At 43.3% G+C, this 20,615-nt stretch overlaps 1 protein-coding gene across 2 annotated transcripts in view; it reads right to left on the bottom strand.

The window, feature by feature from the left end:
• adamts17 (ADAM metallopeptidase with thrombospondin type 1 motif, 17) overlaps positions 1–20,615 on the bottom strand; it is a 526,549-nt gene that overhangs the window by 275,663 nt on the left and 230,271 nt on the right. For both annotated transcript variants that reach the window (XM_033627478.2, XM_078162521.1), the window contains 2 exons: positions 5,334–5,474; positions 3,072–3,222 (listed from right to left, as the gene is read on the bottom strand). In XM_033627478.2, coding sequence (XP_033483369.1) covers positions 3,072–3,222; positions 5,334–5,474 — 292 coding nt within the window. The remainder of the gene's footprint in view (positions 1–3,071; positions 3,223–5,333; positions 5,475–20,615) is intronic.

Here is a 20,615-nt window from a genome sequence, read left to right as displayed (position 1 = left end):
ATAGACAGACCATTGTAACTGGTTTCTACAAATTAAACTTAGGGGCGTTACCAGTCGGCCCCGTATTCTCTACGTCATCGCAGGGGATCTCCTGCCCTCGGATGGTAGGCCTACCTATCTAACCTCAAACACAGCTGTAGAATCTAATATATATTTAGATTGCTTCTCCCCAATTTCTCTTCAAGAATTGACCGCAGTGATTTCTTCATCTAAATCATCAACGTGTCTCTTAGACCCCATCCCAACTAGGCTACTTAAGGAGGTCTTTCCTTTAGTTAACACTCATATATTAGATATGATCAATATATCCCTATTAACAGGCTATGTACCACAGTCTTTTAAGGTAGCTGTAATTAAACCTCTCCTAAAAAAGCCCACCCTGGATCCAGAGGTGTTAGCCAACTATAGACCAATATCTAATCTTCCCTTTATGTCAAAGATCCTTGAGAAAGTAGCCGCAGACCAGCTGTGTGATTTTCTCCAGGATAATAATTTATTTGAGGAATTTCAGTCAGGATTTAGAGTGCATCATAGCACTGAGACAGCTCTAGTTAAAATTACAAATGACCTTCTGATTGCTTCAGACAAAGGACTCGTCTCTGTTCTTGTTTTATTAGATCTTAGTGCGGCGTTTGACACAATTGACCATCAAATTCTACTGCAGAGACTGGATCACTTAATTGGCCTAAAAGGTTCAGCACTAAGCTGGTTTAAATCTTATTTATCTGATCGTTTTCAATTTGTTGACGTTCGTAATGAATCATCCTTACGTACCAAAGTTTGTTTTGGAGTTCCGCAAGGTTCTGTGCTCGGACCAATCCTATTTACTCTATATATGCTTCCTTTAGGTAACATCATTAGAAATCACTCTATAAACTTCCATTGTTATGCGGATGATACACAGTTGTATTTATCGATGAAGCCAGAAGAAAGTAATCAATTAACTAAACTCCATAACTGCCTTAAAGACATAAAAAATTGGATGAGCACCAATTTCCTGATGTTAAATTCAGACAAAACTGAAGTTATTGTTCTTGGCCCCAAACAACTCAGAGACTCTTTATCTGATGACATAGTTTCTCTAGATGGCATTGCTCTGGCCTCTAGCACTACCGTAAGAAACCTCGGAGTAATATTTGATCAAGATTTGTCTTTTAATTCTCATTTAAAGCAAACCTCACGGACTGCATTTTTTCATCTGCGTAATATTGCGAAAATTAGGCCTATCCTGACCCGAAAAGATGCAGAAAAATTGGTCCACGCTTTTGTTACCTCAAGGCTGGATTACTGTAACTCTCTATTATCAGGTAGCTCTAGTAAGTCCTTAAAAACTCTCCAGCTAATTCAGAATGCAGCAGCACGTGTACTAACAGGAACTAAGAAACGAGATCATATTTCTCCTGTTTTAGCTTCTCTGCACTGGCTCCCTGTAAAATCCAGAATTGAATTTAAAATCCTACTGTTAACTTATAAAGCTCTAAATGGTCAAGCTCCGTCATATCTTAGAGAGCTCATAGTGCCATATTATCCCACCAGAACACTGCGCTCTGAGAACGCAGGGTTACTCGTGGTCCCTAAAGTCTCCAAAAGCAGATCAGGAGCCAGAGCCTTCAGCTATCAGGCTCCTCTCCTGTGGAATCATCTTCCTGTTACGGTCCGGGAGGCAGACACCGTCTCCACATTTAAGACTAGACTTAAGACTTTCCTCTTTGATAAAGCTTATAGTTAGGGCTGGCTCAGGCTTGCCCTGTACCAGCCCCTAGTTAGGCTGACTTAGGCCTAGTCTGCCGGAGGACCCCCTATAATACACCGGGCTCCCTCTCTCTCCCTCTCTCTCTCTCTCTGTCTCTCTCTCTCTCTCTCTCTCTCTCTCTCACTCTCATCCTATTACTGCATCTTGCTAACTCGGCCATTCTGGATGTCACTAACTCGGCTTCTTCTCCGGAGCCTTTGTGCTCCACTGTCTCTCAGAATAACTCATACCGCAGCGGTGCCTGGACAGTGTGACGTGTGTGGTTGTGCTGCTGCCGTGGTCCTGCCAGATGCCTCCTGCTGCTGCTGCCATTATTAGTCATTAGTCATACTTCTACTGTTATTATACACATATGACTATTGTCACACAAGTATACTGTCTGATACTAATACATACTTTCAACATATTGTACCACAGTAGCCAGAACTATAACTATAATATTATTACTTTCATTAATGTTGTTGTAAGCTACTGTCATTACCTGCATCTCTCTCTCTCTCTCTCTCTCTCTCTCTCTGTCTCATTGTGTCATATGGATTACTGTTAATTTATTATGCTGATCTGTTCTGTACGACATCTATTGCACGTCTGTCCGTCCTGGAAGAGGGATCCCTCCTCAGTTGCTCTTCCTGAGGTTTCTACCGTTTTTTTTTTCCCCGTTAAAGGGGTTTTTTTTTGGGGAGTTTTTCCTTATCCGCTGTGAGGGTCTTAAGGACAGAGGGATGTCGTATGCTGTAAAGCCCTGTGAGGCAAATTGTGATTTGTGATATTGGGCTTTATAAATAAAATTGAAATTGAAAATTGAAAAATTGAAATCTCATTAAAGCTATGAGCCCGGCCAGGTGACGACAGGGACCTGTCACGGATCGGTCATGGCTCCACCACGGACCAAACGGAAATTTGAAGTGGCTGCATCTGTAAGTGTTTTCTTTATTTTTTTGGGCAGTGTATATTGTGGTATCCGCATGTATTCGGGTAGGCATATCCTGATTGGCTGGCTACGTTGATGCAAATCTCAGTTGGCCAATGTGTGTTTGTGATAAGAGGAGTATAACCCAAAGACTTCAGCAGAGGGCCCTGTCTGTGCTAGAACCAAAAACTTTGTTCCGTTTTTTGTGTTACACATAAGAAACAAACAAACACTGTATCTTCCATGCCAGGTAATATCTCTCTCTCCTTTGTTCAAATAACTCTGCTCTTACACATTGTAAACATCAGTGGATCGCCTGTCCTGGTTGGGTTAGCTATACAATAAACATGTAATGAAAAATTAATTTTGTGACATTTAATATACTAGGACAAATGAAGTATGTTGTACCTCCATGTCATTACAGAAAGAGGCATTGGTTCCAAACAGGATCTGGCACTGTTCATCCACACTGTAGTGCATGCCTGGCAGCTTGGGAGGGAGTCGGACCTGGTAACGGCTCCGGAGGTCTGTGTGCAGCAGACAGGCACTGGCTTTGGACCTGTTTGAATGACATACAAAATAAGGTTTCATAACGTTCTTACCAGTGAATTTTTTTTCTCCTTTCATTGCCAAAACTGGATCCAAAAGAAACTTACACTAGGGAAGATTTGAACAATGTTAGTTATTTTAAAAACAGTTGCAGATGAGCATCATTGGTGTCTGTAAAAGATATACAGTATGAGCCAAAGCAAAGACTGTGTGTGAAGTGTGTTTTCTATCTGCTATTTGTGTTGTTTTCCAGGACTGATAAGGATAATTACCCAGCAGAGATAAGTCAGTCCAAAATGAGAAGGTAGGTGCAGCAACCTACTGGCCCCAGTGGTGAAAAAAGTGTTAAAAACCAAATGTGGCTATGCAACCAAAGTCCTACCTAAAATGTGCTTAAAGAACTCACTGTGAAGAATAGCCCCTTCTGATGTGTTATCTATACAATAAGTGGATTATTGATGCTGCTACACCCTACCCCCTCCTTGTGTCACCTTAGATCCCAGCAGGAGCTACAAACAAAGCTCTCTGACATGAATATGGCCTGCTCAAACAGCCACACTGAAGATACAAAGTCTGCAAGCTAACTTTTCAAGCACTAAGGAGAACAAAGTTGAGTTAGCACCAAGACTCTAACTCTGCAAGGATAATGAGTGATGGGTTTCCTTGAATCACTACCATTAAAACACTCCACAGCAGAGACTACACTAGGACTCCCTTGTCTAAGTCAGTCTCATCCATAACTATTACACCACAGCATCTCTTTTTCCCCTCCATCCATGGACTGGTAAAGTAACAATTGGGTATAGCATTATTATAACAGTGCAATCTAAGCAAGCATTTTCCATTTGTCAATTGTGACTTAAAAGGATAGTGCACCCATTATCTACTCACCCTCATGCCGAGGATCAGGTGAAGTTTTAGAGTCCTCACAACACTTGCGGAGATCCAAGGGGAGAGGAGGTAGCAACAAAACTCCACCTAATGGAGGTTTATGGTGCCCCAGATTCAAATGTCCAAAAACACAGCTGGTGCAGCTTATTGTTTTCTTCTACTCAAAGCAACCAAAAAAATTTGCATTTGCAAACATTTGCAATGAAAAAACAGCAATGTCTCCATCTAAAAATCACAATTTACTTTTCTTAAGACAATCTGTCTACCGAACTACACCTGCCAACTGCATCATTGCGCAGCAAGAAGTGTGCATCCACTGCTAGCTCACCTAGCACCACTAAGCTACCTAATGTTACAGTTTAGCTGAAAAGGACACCATTAATGTTTACATCTCCTGCTGCCACGAGCATGAGCCTCTCATCCATGAATAGATGCTCTCTTCCCTCTGCGTAGTAATACGGTTCATGGATGTAGTTGGTAGAAAGAAAATAGTTCCTACATGAAACTAACACTAACTTACATGAAGTAATTGGGTCATGATTTCTGGAAAGAAACATTGCTGTTGATTTTTTCAAACATTATTTTTGTTTATTGTGCTTTGAGCACCACAAGTCGAGTGCCATCTAGTTCCATTCAACTGAGGGCAGCCATTTCTACAGCAGATATCTCCAACCCTTTAGGAGAGGCGGGAATATATGACTGCCTTGACGGTGAGAGTGCAGTGACTACTGACAACACCACTGTTATAAAAACTGACATTATGAAATAAAATGCATCAATATTAAAAGGGTTAGGGTAAAATTCTGAATGTTACATGAAATTAAGGAGAGGGATTTGTCTGCAGTGAAATAAAAAAATATATTTAACAGAACTATGATAATTGAAAATAAATGATGAAATAACATTTCATAATATGGAGTTTTAATATTTTTTTTTCAGGCATTTCCTAAATTGTTGGTTGAATTATTTTTACACAATTTAGTGATATGAATATCTATTTTATGATGTCTTTATTTTATATTGAACCTTTTCTAGTTTCAACGGAAGAACACGTTTGAATGCATGATTTGACATTATGCAAGATCATCTGCACATCTGTAAACAATTCAAAAAATCTCAGAACACAAATCTTCAGCCACACAATGTCCTGATTTCACTTCCATAATAGTGACAGAAAGGTGACCAATGGTGGTTCATGTTACAACAGGGGAGCAACTAGCTGTATCTCACCTAAGAAAGTTCTCAAGGTCATCACGACTGCAGGAGGACCAGGACAGGTCACTGGGGTTTCTTCCTTTCACCCATTCACCAGACATGATGTGGGAGTATCCAGTGCAGGTGTCATGGTCATCATCATGACTCATTCCCATGCTGAGGACAAGACGTGGATACACAAACATTGCGTCAAAGAGCAGTTATGTTAATGGGTTTACAATGTAGTGAGTCCCTGTGATCCACAGATGGTCATCTCAGTGGATCCCATTTAAATTGAGACAAAAATTTGAGTTTTAAACTCATGTTTGCTGTTGGTTATAATTATGGTTAGATTCATATATGTTGACAATGTATCTGAAAATTAAATGAATAAAATCCCAAATCTGAAACTTTATTTACCAAACATTATGCAAATGTCCCACCTTTTTCGACACATTTTTGTGTTCATGCAGTACACTTACAAATTCATATGCCTCTCATTCAAAGTGTAGGAACAAACAGTGTCCCTTCAAAGAAGTAATGAAAAATAAATCTGACAAAAGGAGGCCCCTATTTGACTATGGATTCATCACCTTCCTTAAATCATACCATCTCTATGGGGGCTAATCGCCAAAGACGTTTTCGCTGGCGTTGGTCTGTTTGTCTGTTTGTCTGCAAAATAACTTGAAAAAGGAACAGATGATAAAATTTTGGTGGTGATTGGTTTAAGCGAAGTGGATAAAATAATAAAATGGCGGGAAATCTGAGCTGCTTGGCGGAGGTCTGCGCTCTCCGAATGCTCTAGCTTTATTTTATTCATATGTTCACATGTTAACAAATATTCCTTTACCATAAAAACAAGTCTCTCTTGATTGCTTTGTCAGTGATGTCAACATCAGACACAGACACCAAAAGGCCCCTTTCGTACCAGTATGATAGGCTGCTGGGAAGCATCAGCGGCTAACGTGGCTGGACGGAACCCACTGTTATGATACCCTGCCGGTCAGCCGGGTGCCACCTATCGTTGCAGTATGATATGCAGCTGGATGACATCAGTTTGAAATGCTGCAGGTAACAGCATAAGGAGCTGAGAAGTCCTGAGAGGTTGGGTGTGCGGGGGTGGTGGATGGGTCCAACAAACTCTGGACTTTCAACTGGGACCCCATAATTACCTACCTGTATGAACACAGATCCGAGCCATGATGTTTTTCTAATCCTGACCATGTATTTTTGTTGACGTCCCGGCGTTGATTGTGGTGTCCCAGAATGTCAACAGCAGATGCAGGAGGATACCTAGCACGTAATATTAATTTTTTTCAGCCAAGGCAACGTAATTTCGTTCACGTGCACTGCCTCTATTTGTATGCATGAATGACAATAATGTTTTATCTTATCTTATGTAGACATGAAATTCCACTGACAAAGCGGTGATACATGACAACTTGGGAGGAGCACATGTTGCAAATACATTGTCATTGATGGTGACACAATTAGCATGTTGAAGTGGCAGTCAAACATGCCACCGTCTTCTCCCAAACCGGAAGGCCTTCATATCAGTAATAATAATGACAGTATGGATTATCCTGTGTGCCCTACTTTCCCTGTTTTCCATCAACTTTGGTTATTCAGAGAAGATCTGCTGTCTCTACAAAGACATGAAGGGAGGCTGGATCTTAGATTTTCTACACTTGGCTGCTCTAAAATTGCATACAGGCCTAACTCTACATCAAAAAAGCTGAAGGTAAAGAAACAAGGCTCTAGAGGGAGCATTCATGCCAGGCTACAGAGGCAGGGCTCACAGTTCCCTCTACCTCTGCAAACATTATCAAATGAACAACCCCTTAATAATAATATGGAGTAACTAATGGCCAGACTACAACATCTCCCTGAGCCAAGCCATCATACCAACATGCTTCAAGGCCACCACTATCATACCACTACCTAAGAATCTTGGATGGACTGACAATTCGGGCCAACTGGATTCTCTTCACCATCTACTGTCATTGACTGTGCACTGTCTACTTAAAGAAAGCTCCTCTACTTCAAGTTACTGTGGACACTGTGAAGAATTAAAATGCCTAGAAAGGTGAAGATTTTGTCACGCTATTTATGGTTCATGAGCTGCTGGAACAGCAAAAGGCTTTTTACAAGGAAGTGTAACATCTAGTCCCTGAGTATAGTTATGTTTTTCTGTCTTTGTGCATTTTTGGTTACTTCCTGTTTTATTTTGTATTTTCCTCTCATTCCAGATCCTCACCTCCTGTCCTCCTGTGTTTCCCGCCTCGTGTGATTACCTGCCCCGCCCTGATTAGTGTCACCTGTGTCTCATTATCCCACCTTCCCTTGTGTATTTAGTCTGTGTGCATCCCTTTGTCTCTGCCAGTTCGTCTTTTCAGTTCTCTGTAAGCGTCCCAGCCTTTTTCCCAGTGTTAGTCTTGTGAGTGTATGATCTAGTTCTGTTTTTTGGACCCTGCCTCTGCCTTAGCGTTTTTTGGATACCTCTGCCTTGTCTGACTGCCTTCCTGTGTACCGAACCTGCCTTCTTCATTAAAGACTTTTGATTTGAACTGAATTTGAGTTGAGTCCTGCTCTTGAGTCCTATCAGTTCAACCTTAACAGTATGAACTGGCCAACATGGACTCAGCAGACTCATATCCTGTGCGGGTTGCTCTCCAAAACCAAGGGAGTAGGATTCACCAACAGGAGGAGCAGCTTTCTATTCTCCGCCAAGAAATGAAGGAAATGGCGGAGCGCCAGGAGAGAATAATGGCATCTCTTGGCGAAGAGATTTTTCAACACACCACTCCTGGTAGAGAGGCTGCCAGAGCCATTTCCAGTCTAAGACAAGGTGAGAGAAGAGTTGCTGACTACGCCATTGAATTTCGCACACTTGCCGCAGACAGCGGTTGGAATGATGCCGCCCTGTTAGACTCTTTCCTGTTCGGACTGTCTGATCCATTAAAGGACCAGCTGGCTCCTCTCGATCTTCCAGAAGATTTGGACTCTCTGATTGCCTTGGCTATCAAGATTGACAAGCGGCTTCTTGAGAGGGAGAGAGGGAAGAGGAGGCCCAGAGGTGCTGTTACTCCGCCGAGCAACAAGAGGTCATCACCCCCCAGTTGGCGTTTTTCTGGACAGTGCCCTTCTTCGCCCTCTCCATCGCCCCCTGTTGCTGTGGAGGAACCAATGCAGCTGGGCAGAACCAGGCTCTCCCCAGAGGAGCGTCAGCGCCGCCTACGGGAGGGGCGGTGTATCTACTGCGCTCAGCTGGGACATCTCATCGCTACCTGTCCAGTAAAAGACCGGGCTCATCAGTAACCAGGAGGGCGCTGGTGAGCCGCACATCTCTGACTGTAAGTCCCTCTCGTTTCTTGCATCATATTACACTCACCTCTCCCACTGAGACTAAGAACAGTACTGTTTTGATTGATTCTGGTTCAGATGCCAATTTGATGGACTTTAAAGTTGCCAAAGAACTAGGCTTAGAGTTCATTCCTCTGTCCAAACCCCTTGAAGCCAGTGCCCTAGATGGTCACCTCTTGTGTCACATTACACATTACTCTCAGTCTGTACAATTGGCATTCCCTGATAACCACACAGAGACTCTTAGTTTTCACTTATTTGAATCTGTTCAACACCCCCTCATTCTGGGTTTCCCATGGCTCAAGCATCACAGCCCACACATAGACTGGTCATTGGGGAAAATTCTGGGCTGGCAAGCTGAATGCTCAAAGACGTGTTTTCCATCCTGCCCTGCTCCTGTTCAGTCGGCACCTATAATCTCTCCTCTAGCCCATCCTGCTGTATCAGTCACTCCTGAATCAGATTATCCTGACCTTTCTAAAGTACCTCAGTGTTACCATGATTTGAAGGAAGTCTTTAACAAGACTAAGGCCACTTCCCTGCCTCCTCACCGTGAATATGACTGTGCCATTGACCTGTTACCTGGAACCTCTCCTCCCAAAGGAAGGCTTTATTCTCTCTCTGCTCCTGAAATGCAGGCCATGAAGGAGTATGTGGATTCAGCATTGAAAGCTGGCCTTATTCGCCCCTCATCCTCTCCAGCAGGAGCTGGTTTTTTCTTCGTGGACAAGAAGGACAAGTCTCTCCGCCCTTGCATCGATTACCGGGGCCTTAACGACATAACCGTAAAGAACAGGTACCCCCTCCCTCTCATTTCCTCTGCTTTTGAACTGTTGCAGGGAGCTAAAGTGTTTACCAAGTTAGATCTGAGAAATGCCTATCACTTGGTAAGGATAAGGGAGGGGGATGGATGGAAAACAGCCTTTAACACCCCCAGTGGACACTATGAGTACTTAGTGATGCCTTTTGGTTTAACCAATGCTCCAGCTGTCTTCCAGGCTCTGGTAAATGATGTGCTCAGGGACATGCTTAACATCTTCATGTTTGTCTACCTGGACGACATCCTCATCTTCTCCCCGGATGAGCAATCGCACATTCTTCATGTCCATCAGGTCCTCCAGCGCCTCCTCGACCACCAGCTTTTCGTCAAAGCTGAAAAGTGTGAGTTCCATGTCCCTACTGTGTCTTTCCTGGGGTTTATTGTCTCTGAGGGCAATATTCAAATGGACCCAGCTAAGATTAAAGCAGTCTCAGAGTGGCCCACCCCAGGGAGCCGCAAGGAGGTTCAGCGTTTTTTGGGGTTTGCCAACTTCTATAGACGATTTATTAGAAATTTTAGCTCCATTGCTGCCCCTCTGCATGCTCTAACCTCTCCTGCTAACAGGTTCCAGTGGAATCCCCAAGCCGATCAGGCTTTCATGACTCTCAAGGAAAGGTTCACCTCTGCCCCGATACTGGTTCTCCCTGATCCACATCAGCAGTTTGTGGTTGAGGTGGATGCTTCAGATGTTGGGATTGGAGCGATACTTTCTCAGCGTTCCAAGGAGGACAACAAGATGCACCCCTGTGCCTTCCTCTCCCGTAAGTTGTCTCCAGCAGAGAGGAACTATGATGTGGGTAACCGGGAGTTGTTGGCTATTAAGGTGGCTCTGGAGGAATGGCGTCACTGGTTGGAGGGAGTGGAGCAGCCTTTTCTGGTATGGACCGACCACAAGAACTTGCAGTACTTGCGTACTGCCAAAAGACTGAATTCGCGTCAGGCAAGGTGGTCCCTTTTCTTTAATAGATTCCACTTTACCCTGTCATATCGCCCTGGCTCTAAGAATGTTAAACCTGATGCTCTCTCTCGCCCGTTTTGCTCTGCCTCTGCTCCTGAATCTCCCTCTCTCATTCTACCCCCATCCTGTGTAGTTGGAGCTCTCACATGGGGCATAGAGGAACGAGTCAGACAGGCTTCTGCTAATGTTCCTGTTCCGGAGGGTTGCCCCCCGAACCGGCTGTTTGTGCCTTCTCCTCTCCGTTCTCAGGTGATCCACTGGGCCCATACCTGCCGTCTCTCCTGTCACCCAGGAGTACGTAGGACGATGTTCGTCATTAAGCAGCGGTTTTGGTGGGCCTCCATGGAGAAAGCGGTGGGGGAGTATGTTGCGGCTTGCCCAGTCTGTGCCCGCAATAAAACCCCACACCATTGGCCCGCTGGTCTCCTGCGCCCACTCCCTGTTCCGCTCTGACCCTGGTCTGACATTGCCCTGGACTTCGTCACTGGTCTACCCCCCTCCGGAGGTAACACAGTTATACTCACTGTTGTGGACAGATTTTCTAAGATGGTGCACTTTGTTCCTCTGCCAAAATTACCCTCTGCCAAAGAAACGGCAGAGGTTGTGCTCTCCAATGTTTTCCGTCTCCATGGTTTCCCCAGTGATGTGGTCTCGGATCGTGGCCCCCAGTTTGTCTCCCGTTTCTGGAAGGAGTTCTGTGCACTGTTGGGGGCCACTGTCAGTCTCTCTTCCGGATATCATCCGCAGTCCAACGGCCAGACGGAGCGGCTCAATCAGGAGCTAGAGACTGGACTGCGCTGCCTTGCCTCTCAGAACCCCGCCTCCTGGAGCAAACAGCTTATCTGGGTGGAGTATGCTCATAATACATTGCCTTGTTCTTCTACTGGTCTCTCTCCATTCCAGTGTGCTTATGGCTACCAACCCCCCCTGTTTCCGGCCCTGGAGGGTGAGTCACGGGTTCTTTCAGCTCTGGCCTTGGTTCGTCCGTGCCGTCGGACTTGGAGTTGGGCTCGCCAAGTCATGCTTCAGAGTGCTGATCGTCATAAGGTCGCTGATCGGCGTCGGACCCCGGCTCCCCTGTATCAGGCTGGTAAAAGAGTCTGGTTGTCCACCAAGGATCTCCCTCTGCGTGTCGAGTCCCGTAAGCTGGCTCCTCATTTTGTGGGTCCATTCCCCATATCTAAGGTGATAAACCCTGTGGCGCTGAGGTTGAAACTCCCTAAGACCATGAGGATACATCCTACTTTCCATGTGTCCCGTGTGAAGCCAGCTAAGGAAAGCACGCTGGTCCCTGCCTCCAAACCCCCACCGCCCCCCCGGTTCGTTGATGGAGGTCCGGTTTACTCTGTCAAGAAACTTCTGGCTGTACGACGACGGGGCCGGGGTAGGCACTATTTGGTGGACTGGGAGGGATATGGTCCCGAAGAGAGGTCCTGGGTGTCAGCCAGCGACATTGTGGACCCAGATCTCATTAAAGACTTTCACCAACATCATCCTGATGTTCCTGGGCCGTCAGGTGTCGGCCATAGAGGGGGGGGGGGGTACTGTAACATCTAGTCCCTGAGTATAGTTATGTTTTTCTGTCTTTGTGCATTTTTGGTTACTTCCTGTTTTATTTTGTATTTTCCTCTCATTCCAGATCCTCACCTCCTGTCCTCCTGTGTTTCCCGCCTTGTGTGATTACCTGCCCCGCCCTGATTAGTGTCACTTGTGTCTCATTATCCCACCTTCCCTTGTGTATTTAGTCTGTGTGCATCCCTTTGTCTCTGCCAGTTCGTCTTTTCAGTTCTCTGTAAGTGTCCCAGCCTTTTTCCCAGTGTTAGTCTTGTGAGTGTATGATCTAGTTCTGTTTTTTGGACCCTGCCTCTGCCTTAGCGTTTTTTGGATACCTCTGCCTTGTCTGACTGCCTTCCTGTGTACCGAACCTGCCTTCTTCATTAAAGACTTTTGATTTGAACTGAATCTGAGTTGAGTCCTGCTCTTGAGTCCTATCAGTTCAACCTTAACAGGAAGTACTTGAACAACAAGAGAAGAGCTACAAATCATGTCTACAAGTGACTGTTGACTCTATGTTTGCCGACATGGACAATCTTGCTAAAGATGTATTATACATGTCCAAAAACACTCAAGACCTTAAAGCCAGCTTCCAATATTCACAAGCAGACTTGGATGACCTGCAAGCCACCAAAGCATGCAGCACTGAAAAAATCCAAGTAATCGCTTACAGCCTTGTTGATTACCAAACTTCCATAGACAATATGTTTGAAAAAATGATTATTTGGAAAATCAGTCAAGAAGAAACAACCTGCTGATAGATGGAGTGCCTGACTCAAAATCTGAATCTTGGAGTGAGACAGAGATCAAGGCAAAGAAAGTATTTTCTGATCACCTTAAAATAGACTAAGCTTATAGAAATCGAAAGATCTCATCGGCCTGGGAAATATGGCCATGCTAGGTGCCCCAGATCCATTGTGGTGAAACTGCTTCAATACAAAGACAAGGAAGGCATTTTGAAAAGAGGCAAATCCCTTAAAGGCACTAATATCTTCATCAACAAGGATTTTTCTGAGAATGTGCGCATGAAACGCAAGGAACTGCTGCCGCAACTCAGAGAGGAAGAAGGGGCACATTGCCCGTCTGGGATATGATCAACTAGTTGTGCATCCTCCCAGATTCAGTTAATCTCCCCTAGCTATCACTCAGTAACTAATTTCACAGATTTTTAGAAATTATGCTATTATAGGTATTGTTGTCAAGCTGTCATGTGTGCTGTAAATGAGTCAAATTCATTTTCATTCTATTTCTATGCCATTGATCCACATTTTACTGATTTAACTGACAAGAATATGATGTACAATGAATGCTTTGATCCAGATAACTTCCTCACCTTAAGAAGGCACAAAGGGCCATGCAATTATTATAATGAAGAGGAGTTTAATATATTTACCAATAGTTTATTAGATCAAGGGCATAAAAATATTTTTTCAACTCTTCATTTAAACATATGCAGTTTACCAAAGAATTATAACCACTTACTTCAATATCTCTCAACTTTAAATCATACATTTTTAGTACTTGCTCTATCAGAAACATGGCTCAATGATGATATTGTATCTGCCTATTCAATATCACATTATAATGATGTGCACTCCTGCAGACAAAACAAAAGGGGTGGAGGAGTTTGTCTTTGTTGATAGCAATCTTCAGTTTATTGACAGACAAGAGCTTAGTAATAGCTTTGATAAAATTGAAGTAGAATCCCTTTTCATAGAAATACAAACTTCCAGTAGTTTTAGTGGGAAAAATGTTTTAATTGGTGACATTTATCGTCCACCCGATACTGATGTTAGTATCCATAATGATGTTTTATCTTCTACTGTAGAGTTTATAAGTAACAAAGGAAAGGTGTGCATTCTTCTTGGAGACTTTAACATTGATATACTGAAAAGTGAGTCTAATTTATCAACTGAATTCCTAAATATTTTTATACATCTTATTTTCATCCTCTCATCTACAAACCAACCAGGATAACAAATAAATCTGCAGCTTTGATTGATAATATATTTACAAATTACTTTGATCGTACAATCAGCTCTGGATTATTGTTAACTGAAATTTCTGATTTTCCAACATTTCGGGTTTTTTTTTAACCAAAACCAATCCACAAGACAAATCTGATGTGAGAATGAAATGTCGAAAGTTCACTAAAAAGAATGAAGACTCATTTATAGCTCTGATGGAGGAAGCCTCATGGGAGGAGGTCTTCAATAATCAGGATCCTGAATTGGCTTCCTTTACTTTTATGAAAATATTTAAATCCATATTTGATAAATGTTTTCCACTTGCTTGAATAAACGGGAAATGTAAGCCAATTCTAAGCCCTGGATCACACCAGGTCTACAAAGATCTTCAATTAAAAACAATAAATTATATTAAAAAAATGTGTTGCTAGCCCTACCCCATTTAATATTGATGTTTATAAAAAAAATATAAAAATTATTTCACAACATTACTGCAAACTGCAAAAACAAACAAACAAACAAAAAAGTACTATTCAGAAAAAATCGAACAATCCCATAATGATATGAAAAACATATGGAACCTCATTAATGAATTACTGAATAAGAAAAAAGCCTCCACTACTATCCCATCTCATCTGAATTATTCTGCTGCAGGACATGATGAAATAAAAAGAAGGTACTTTTGTCTATTGTTGATTCCCTCACCCATGTTTTAAGCTTATCCTTAAAAACAGGTGTTGTACCAGGTGAACTCAAATTAGCTAAAGTCATTCCACTATTTATTGCATATATGCATATTTAATTATTGTCCCATATCTGTCTTACCTACTTTTCCTAAAGTTTTAGAGAAACTAGTATATTCAAGAATTAAAAAAAAAACATTTAGATGAGAGCAACATACTGTACAGCCATCAGTATGGTTTTTGGAAAAACAAAATGTCAACAGAAATGGCCCTTTTGCAGTGCATTCATAAAGTCTCTACAGCTTTAGACAATAAATAAAAAACAATATCTCAGTATATTCTTGGACTTGTCAAAAGCCTTTGACACCGTTGATCTTAATATCCTTATTACTAAACTTCAAAAATATGGTTTTCATGATGTTGCTCTTAAATGGCTGACTGATTATTTAAAGGACAGGGAACAATATGTATCTCTAAATATGCAAAATTCAAACAGAGCTAAGCTTCTTTGTGGGGTACGTCAGGGTTCCATCCTCGGACCTCTCTTGTTTTTGATATATAAGTATGATTCACCCATGTTCTGCAATAATGTACTGCCTCTTTTATTTGCTGATGACACGTGTCTTATTGCTTCACATGAAAATTTTAGCACACTGATTCGAGAAGCAAATAAAGAGCTATCATCAGTCTGGTTTCAGATGAACAAACTCTCTCTCAGTATAAATAAATCTAATTTTATAATATTCTGTGACAAAAATTAAATCAAATCAAAATCAAATCAACTTTATTTATATAGCACTTTTCATACGACAGTAACACAAAGTGCCTCACAGAGGTTAAAAACAACAAAGAACCAAAACAGAAAACAAAAAAGAAAAGAGAAAACCCAACCCTCCCAACCTGCATAGAGATACATAAGTATACACATATGCACACACACACACACACACACACATACACTAGCTATCACTAAAGACACATGGCCAAGTCAAGATGGCGGCGCTCATGGACGCAGCAGCTCTTAGCGCTCCGTTTTGGTGTATAGTTTTTGTAACAGTATGGATGTTTTTGTGTGTACGAGTGTGTCTGAGTGAGATAAAACACACCTACACCCCAGCCATGCTGAGGAAGGTGGGATTCTGGTGTCGTGTTGACGCTACGACGGATTACCAGCGGCTTCACAACATCCCACTGGACATAGCGAGACCGCCGGGCACACCCTGGATTGTTGTCGGGCCGGAGAGACGCCGAAGGCGGCGCAGAGAGCAGAGGCAAAAGCGGGGCTGCAGGGGCGGCCTACTAGTACGGCTAAGGAAACAGCCCTACAAACCCCCGCTACCAAGCATCTTCCTCACAAATGCCTGACAAAACTGACAAACTGGAGTTGCTGATGGCTAACAACCGAAACATCCGTGACTGCAGTGTGCTGATCATCACGGAAACCTGGCTACATCCGCTCATCCCGGACTCGGCCGTTCAGCTAACCCGCCGCTCCATGCACTGCTTCGACAGGAATAAAAGCTCCAGTAAGAGCAGAGGAGGGGGGCTCTGTATTCATATTCATATGGACTGGTGTACAAACAGCAGGGTCATACACACACACTGCTCCCCTGACCTGGAAGTATTTACTGTACAGTGTAGACCCTTTTACATGCCCAGAGAGCTCACAACGGTGATCACAGCTGCTATGTACATCCCACCAGATGCTAATGTTAGCATAGCGCTCTCTCAGCTATAAACCAACAAATGCAGGCCCATCCAGAGGGAGCTTTTATTGTTGCTGGGGACTTCAACCAAGCTTACCTTAAGACTGTGCTCCATAACTTTGTACAATACGTACAGTGCTCCCACCAGAGGGAAGAACACATTAGACCATGTATATTCTAATCTGAAGCAAGCCTACAGAGCTGTACCCCTCCCACACCTGGGCATGTCAGACCATCTCTCACTGCTTCTGGTCCCTGCATACACCCCCCTCAGAAATAAATCCAAACCTGCCACAAAGAACATTAAAACCTGGCCCGAAGGAGCACTCTCCCAGCTTCAAGACTGCTTTGAGAGCACTGAGTGGAGTATATTTGAACATCCAGATCTTCAGGAGTACACAGAGACTGTTCTGTTCCACATAAAGACCTGTACTGACAGTGTTACAGAGGACAAGCGCATTCGGATCTACCTCAATCAGAAACCATGGATGACCTCGGATGTCCGGACACTCCTGAGAACCCGGAACTCAGCCTTCAAGTCAGGTGACAGAGAACAGTACAGCGTGGCGAGGGCAGAACTGTGGAGAGGCATCAAAGCTGCTAAAGTGGCTCATAAAAGGAAAGTGGAGGACCATCTCGCAAACAACAACCCATGGCTGGTGTGGCAGGGACTACAGAGCATCACCAACTACAAAGGCTCCACACCCATCACTACCATGGCTGACACCTCGCTGGCAGAGGAATTAAATAATTTCTTTTCCTGCTTTGAGGCAAAGTCTCTGCACACAGCAGCATGGCCACCACAGACCTCCAGTCACAGCACACTCACACTCCAGGAACACCAAGTGAGGCAGGTGCTGAGGACTGTGAACACCAGGAAAGCCACCGGACCGGATGGAGTACTCGAAAAAGCACTTCACGCCTGTGCCGACCAGCTAGTGGGAGTCCTGACCAGATTGTTCAACCTCTCACTGTCACAGGCTACCATCCCTCCGTGCCTGAAGTCAGCTACCATCATCCCTGTCCCAAAGACTGCCCCGCAGTGTCTCAGTGACTACAGACCTATTGCGTTAACATCTGTAGTCATGAAATGCTTTGAGAGGCTCATCCTGAACCACATCAAGGCCTGCTTCCCCTCAAACCTGGACCCACATCAGTTTGCCTACAGAGCAAAAAGATCGACGGAGGACGCCATCGCTACAGCTCTCCACACAGCACTCAGCCACCTTGAGCAGCCAGGAAGCTACGTCAGGATGCTGTTCATAGACTACAGCTCGGCATTCAACACCATCATTCCTGACATCCTGGTGGACAAGCTGGCTGACATAGCTCTCCCCCCCTCCACCTGTGCCTGGATCAAGGACTTCCTGACTGACCGCCCACAAACGGTTAAGGTAGGCACCACATGCTCCTCCGCCCTGACCCTCAGCACAGGCTCTCCTCAGGGCTGTGTGCTGAGCCCTCTCCTGTACTCCCTGTACACTCATGACTGCACACCCTCCCACCCCTCCAATACCATCATTAAGTTTGCGGATGACACCACGGTCATCGACCTCATCAGTGGAGGGGATGAGACTGCGTACAGGGATGAGGTCAACAAGCTGGCAGGTTGGTGTTCTGCACACAACCTACTGCTCAACACCAGCAAAACAAAGGAGATGGTGATAGACTTCAGGGGGGAACCAGCCCCACTGAACATCAACGGGGACTGTGTTCAGCGGGTGTCCTCCTTTAAATTCCTGGGGACACATATAGCTGAGGACCTCTCCTGGTCTGCAAACACATCTGCGGTGGTAAAAAAGGCCCGACAGCGACTCCACTTTTTAAAGATACTCAGAAGGAACCATCTGGAGGAGAAACTGTTAGTGGCCTTTTACCGCAGCACCATTGAGAGCATCCTGACATACTGCATTATGGCATGGTATGCCAATTGCTCTGTGGCTCACAGGAAGAACCTGCAGAGGGTCATTAAAACCACACAACACATCAGTGGCAGCTCCCTACCCTCGCTAGAAGATATCGCCAGCATGCGGTGTCTTAGGAGAGCAAGGGCAATCACTGCTGACCCCTCACACCCAGGACAGCACCTGTTCAACCTCATGCCCTCTGGCAGAAGGTACAGGTGCCTCAAAAGCAGGACTAACAGACTAAGGAATAGTTTCTTTCCCTGGGCCATCAGGACCCAGAACTCATAAAGAGTATGCTTGAGTGTAAATGATATATATTGTACATTCCCTTCTAAATCATTTTATTCTTTTATGCTATTTTAATTTATTCCTGTTTTTATATTTAATACTGTTTTTATATTTAATACTGCACTGACCGGAGAAGCACTGCAATTTCATTGTATATTGGATGTGCAATGACAATAAAGTTCTATTCTATTCTATTCTATTCTATTCTATTCTATTCAAGCACCGAGACCCAAGGCAAGGAAAAAGCCACCTCTGGGGGCCATCCACACTGTGAGGGCCCACGGACCACGGCTACAGGGAGCGCCGCCGTAGAGACCACCCCGACCCGGGCAGACAGGAGGCTCCACACTGAGGTACAGTGCCCTTCAGCCACCCAGGTCAGAGCTGTCCACGGGACAGCACCCCCATCGGTAGACCAGGAACAACTCTCAGTGTGGTAGGCCCCCATGAGGAAACACTGGAGCGAAAAATGGACTAAAACAGTAGGATAGGATAAAAGGTATAAAATGAACCAAATAAACAAAAAGCTATTTAGCTCATAAAATTAAGTTAATAGCTAGGTAAGAATGATCTAAAACAGAGACATAAAATGCATCAAAACTAAAACCTATTACTAAAATAACAAAAAGTAAAGGTTAAATGAGATAAGAATGTAAAAAGAGTAAGGGTAAGAGCATTTTTTTTTTAAAAAAAAACAAAAACAAAAAACAAATAGATAAATTGGTTAAAATCCTGATGAAAGGATTTAAAATAGATAAATAAAGAGACCAGTTAAAAGCCTAATTAAAAAGATGACTCTTGAGCCTCTTTTTAAATACATCAACAGTCTCTGCAGCCCTGATCTTCTCCGGCAGGCTGTTCTACAATCGGGGGCCATAATAACTAAATGCCGCCTGTCCGTGTGTTTTAGTCCTATCTTGTGGTATGGTTAAAAGTCCTGTGACCTCAGGGTCCGCGAGGGTTGATATGGTAAAAGCAGGTCAGATAAATAAGAAGGCCCAAGGCAGTTAAGACATTTAAAAACTAATAAAAGAACCTTAAAACCCTGAAGTGCAGCGATTTCATCATGCAGCGATTTTAAAACTGGTGTAATGTGCTCCCGCCCTACCACAAAAAGTATACTAAGAAGGAAGCCAAATTATTCGTAGACAATATTAGAATTACTCAGGTTCCTCATATTAAATTTCTAGGAGTCATAGTAGATGAAAAATAATATGGACATGCTATATTGAATTTGTCTGTAAAAAGACTATTAAGTCAATTGGAATATTGAGTAGACTTTGTTCATTGATAAGTCATTCTGTGTGGGGTGCCACATGTCCCACTTTTCTTAATACAATTTTATTGATTCAAAAGAAATTTTTGAGAATGATTAGCTTTGCTAAAAAAATCTGATTCATCTGTAAAATACAAACTGCTATCAATTTTTAATGTGAACATATACCAGACTTGTGTGTTCATGTACAAATATGTGCACCTATCTCATCAACTGCTGAGCACTTTTTAGAATTTTTTAAAGTTTTCTTCCGACATTCATATTATTATTGTTTTTTGGACCTCACTGTAATGCATCACACCTTGTATTCATTCATTTCTGTATATCAGTTTTATATTACTTCTGAGCCTTGTCACCTTGAAGGTTGTTCATTTTTATGTAGGGGAGGTATTCTTTATAAGCCTAAGAGGAGTGGCCGGCCCAAATGATTCTGATACGTCTTTTGACCCGCCAGCTGATAAATGAGGCAACATGTCGGATGACACTTCTGAGGAAGACTGGAGTCACAGTTGAATCTGTCAAGCAGATAAACGAAACATCTCCTACACTTTTTGTCTGAAGATAAGAAAATATTGAACGACTTTCAATAAAGCAATTTAATATGCCCTACAGAGACATGGCTCAAAATTATGATTGAATTTGCACTTCCTGGATAGAGCTAGACATGAAAAACACAAGTATAGTAAGTCTAGATTTGTGGGAGGATTTGTATTTTTGTTAACAAAAACAAGTGGGCAAGTAAATTACACATTCATGAGAAAGTATGGTTACCTATGAACTGCTCTTTGTTCAATTC

This window comes from Epinephelus lanceolatus, chromosome 2, assembly GCF_041903045.1.
Source record: "Epinephelus lanceolatus isolate andai-2023 chromosome 2, ASM4190304v1, whole genome shotgun sequence".
In the NCBI taxonomy this organism is placed as follows: Eukaryota; Metazoa; Chordata; class Actinopteri; order Perciformes; family Serranidae; genus Epinephelus; species Epinephelus lanceolatus.
Note: the sequence above shows the minus strand (reverse complement) of the source record. Positions and strands in the feature narration are given on the sequence as shown.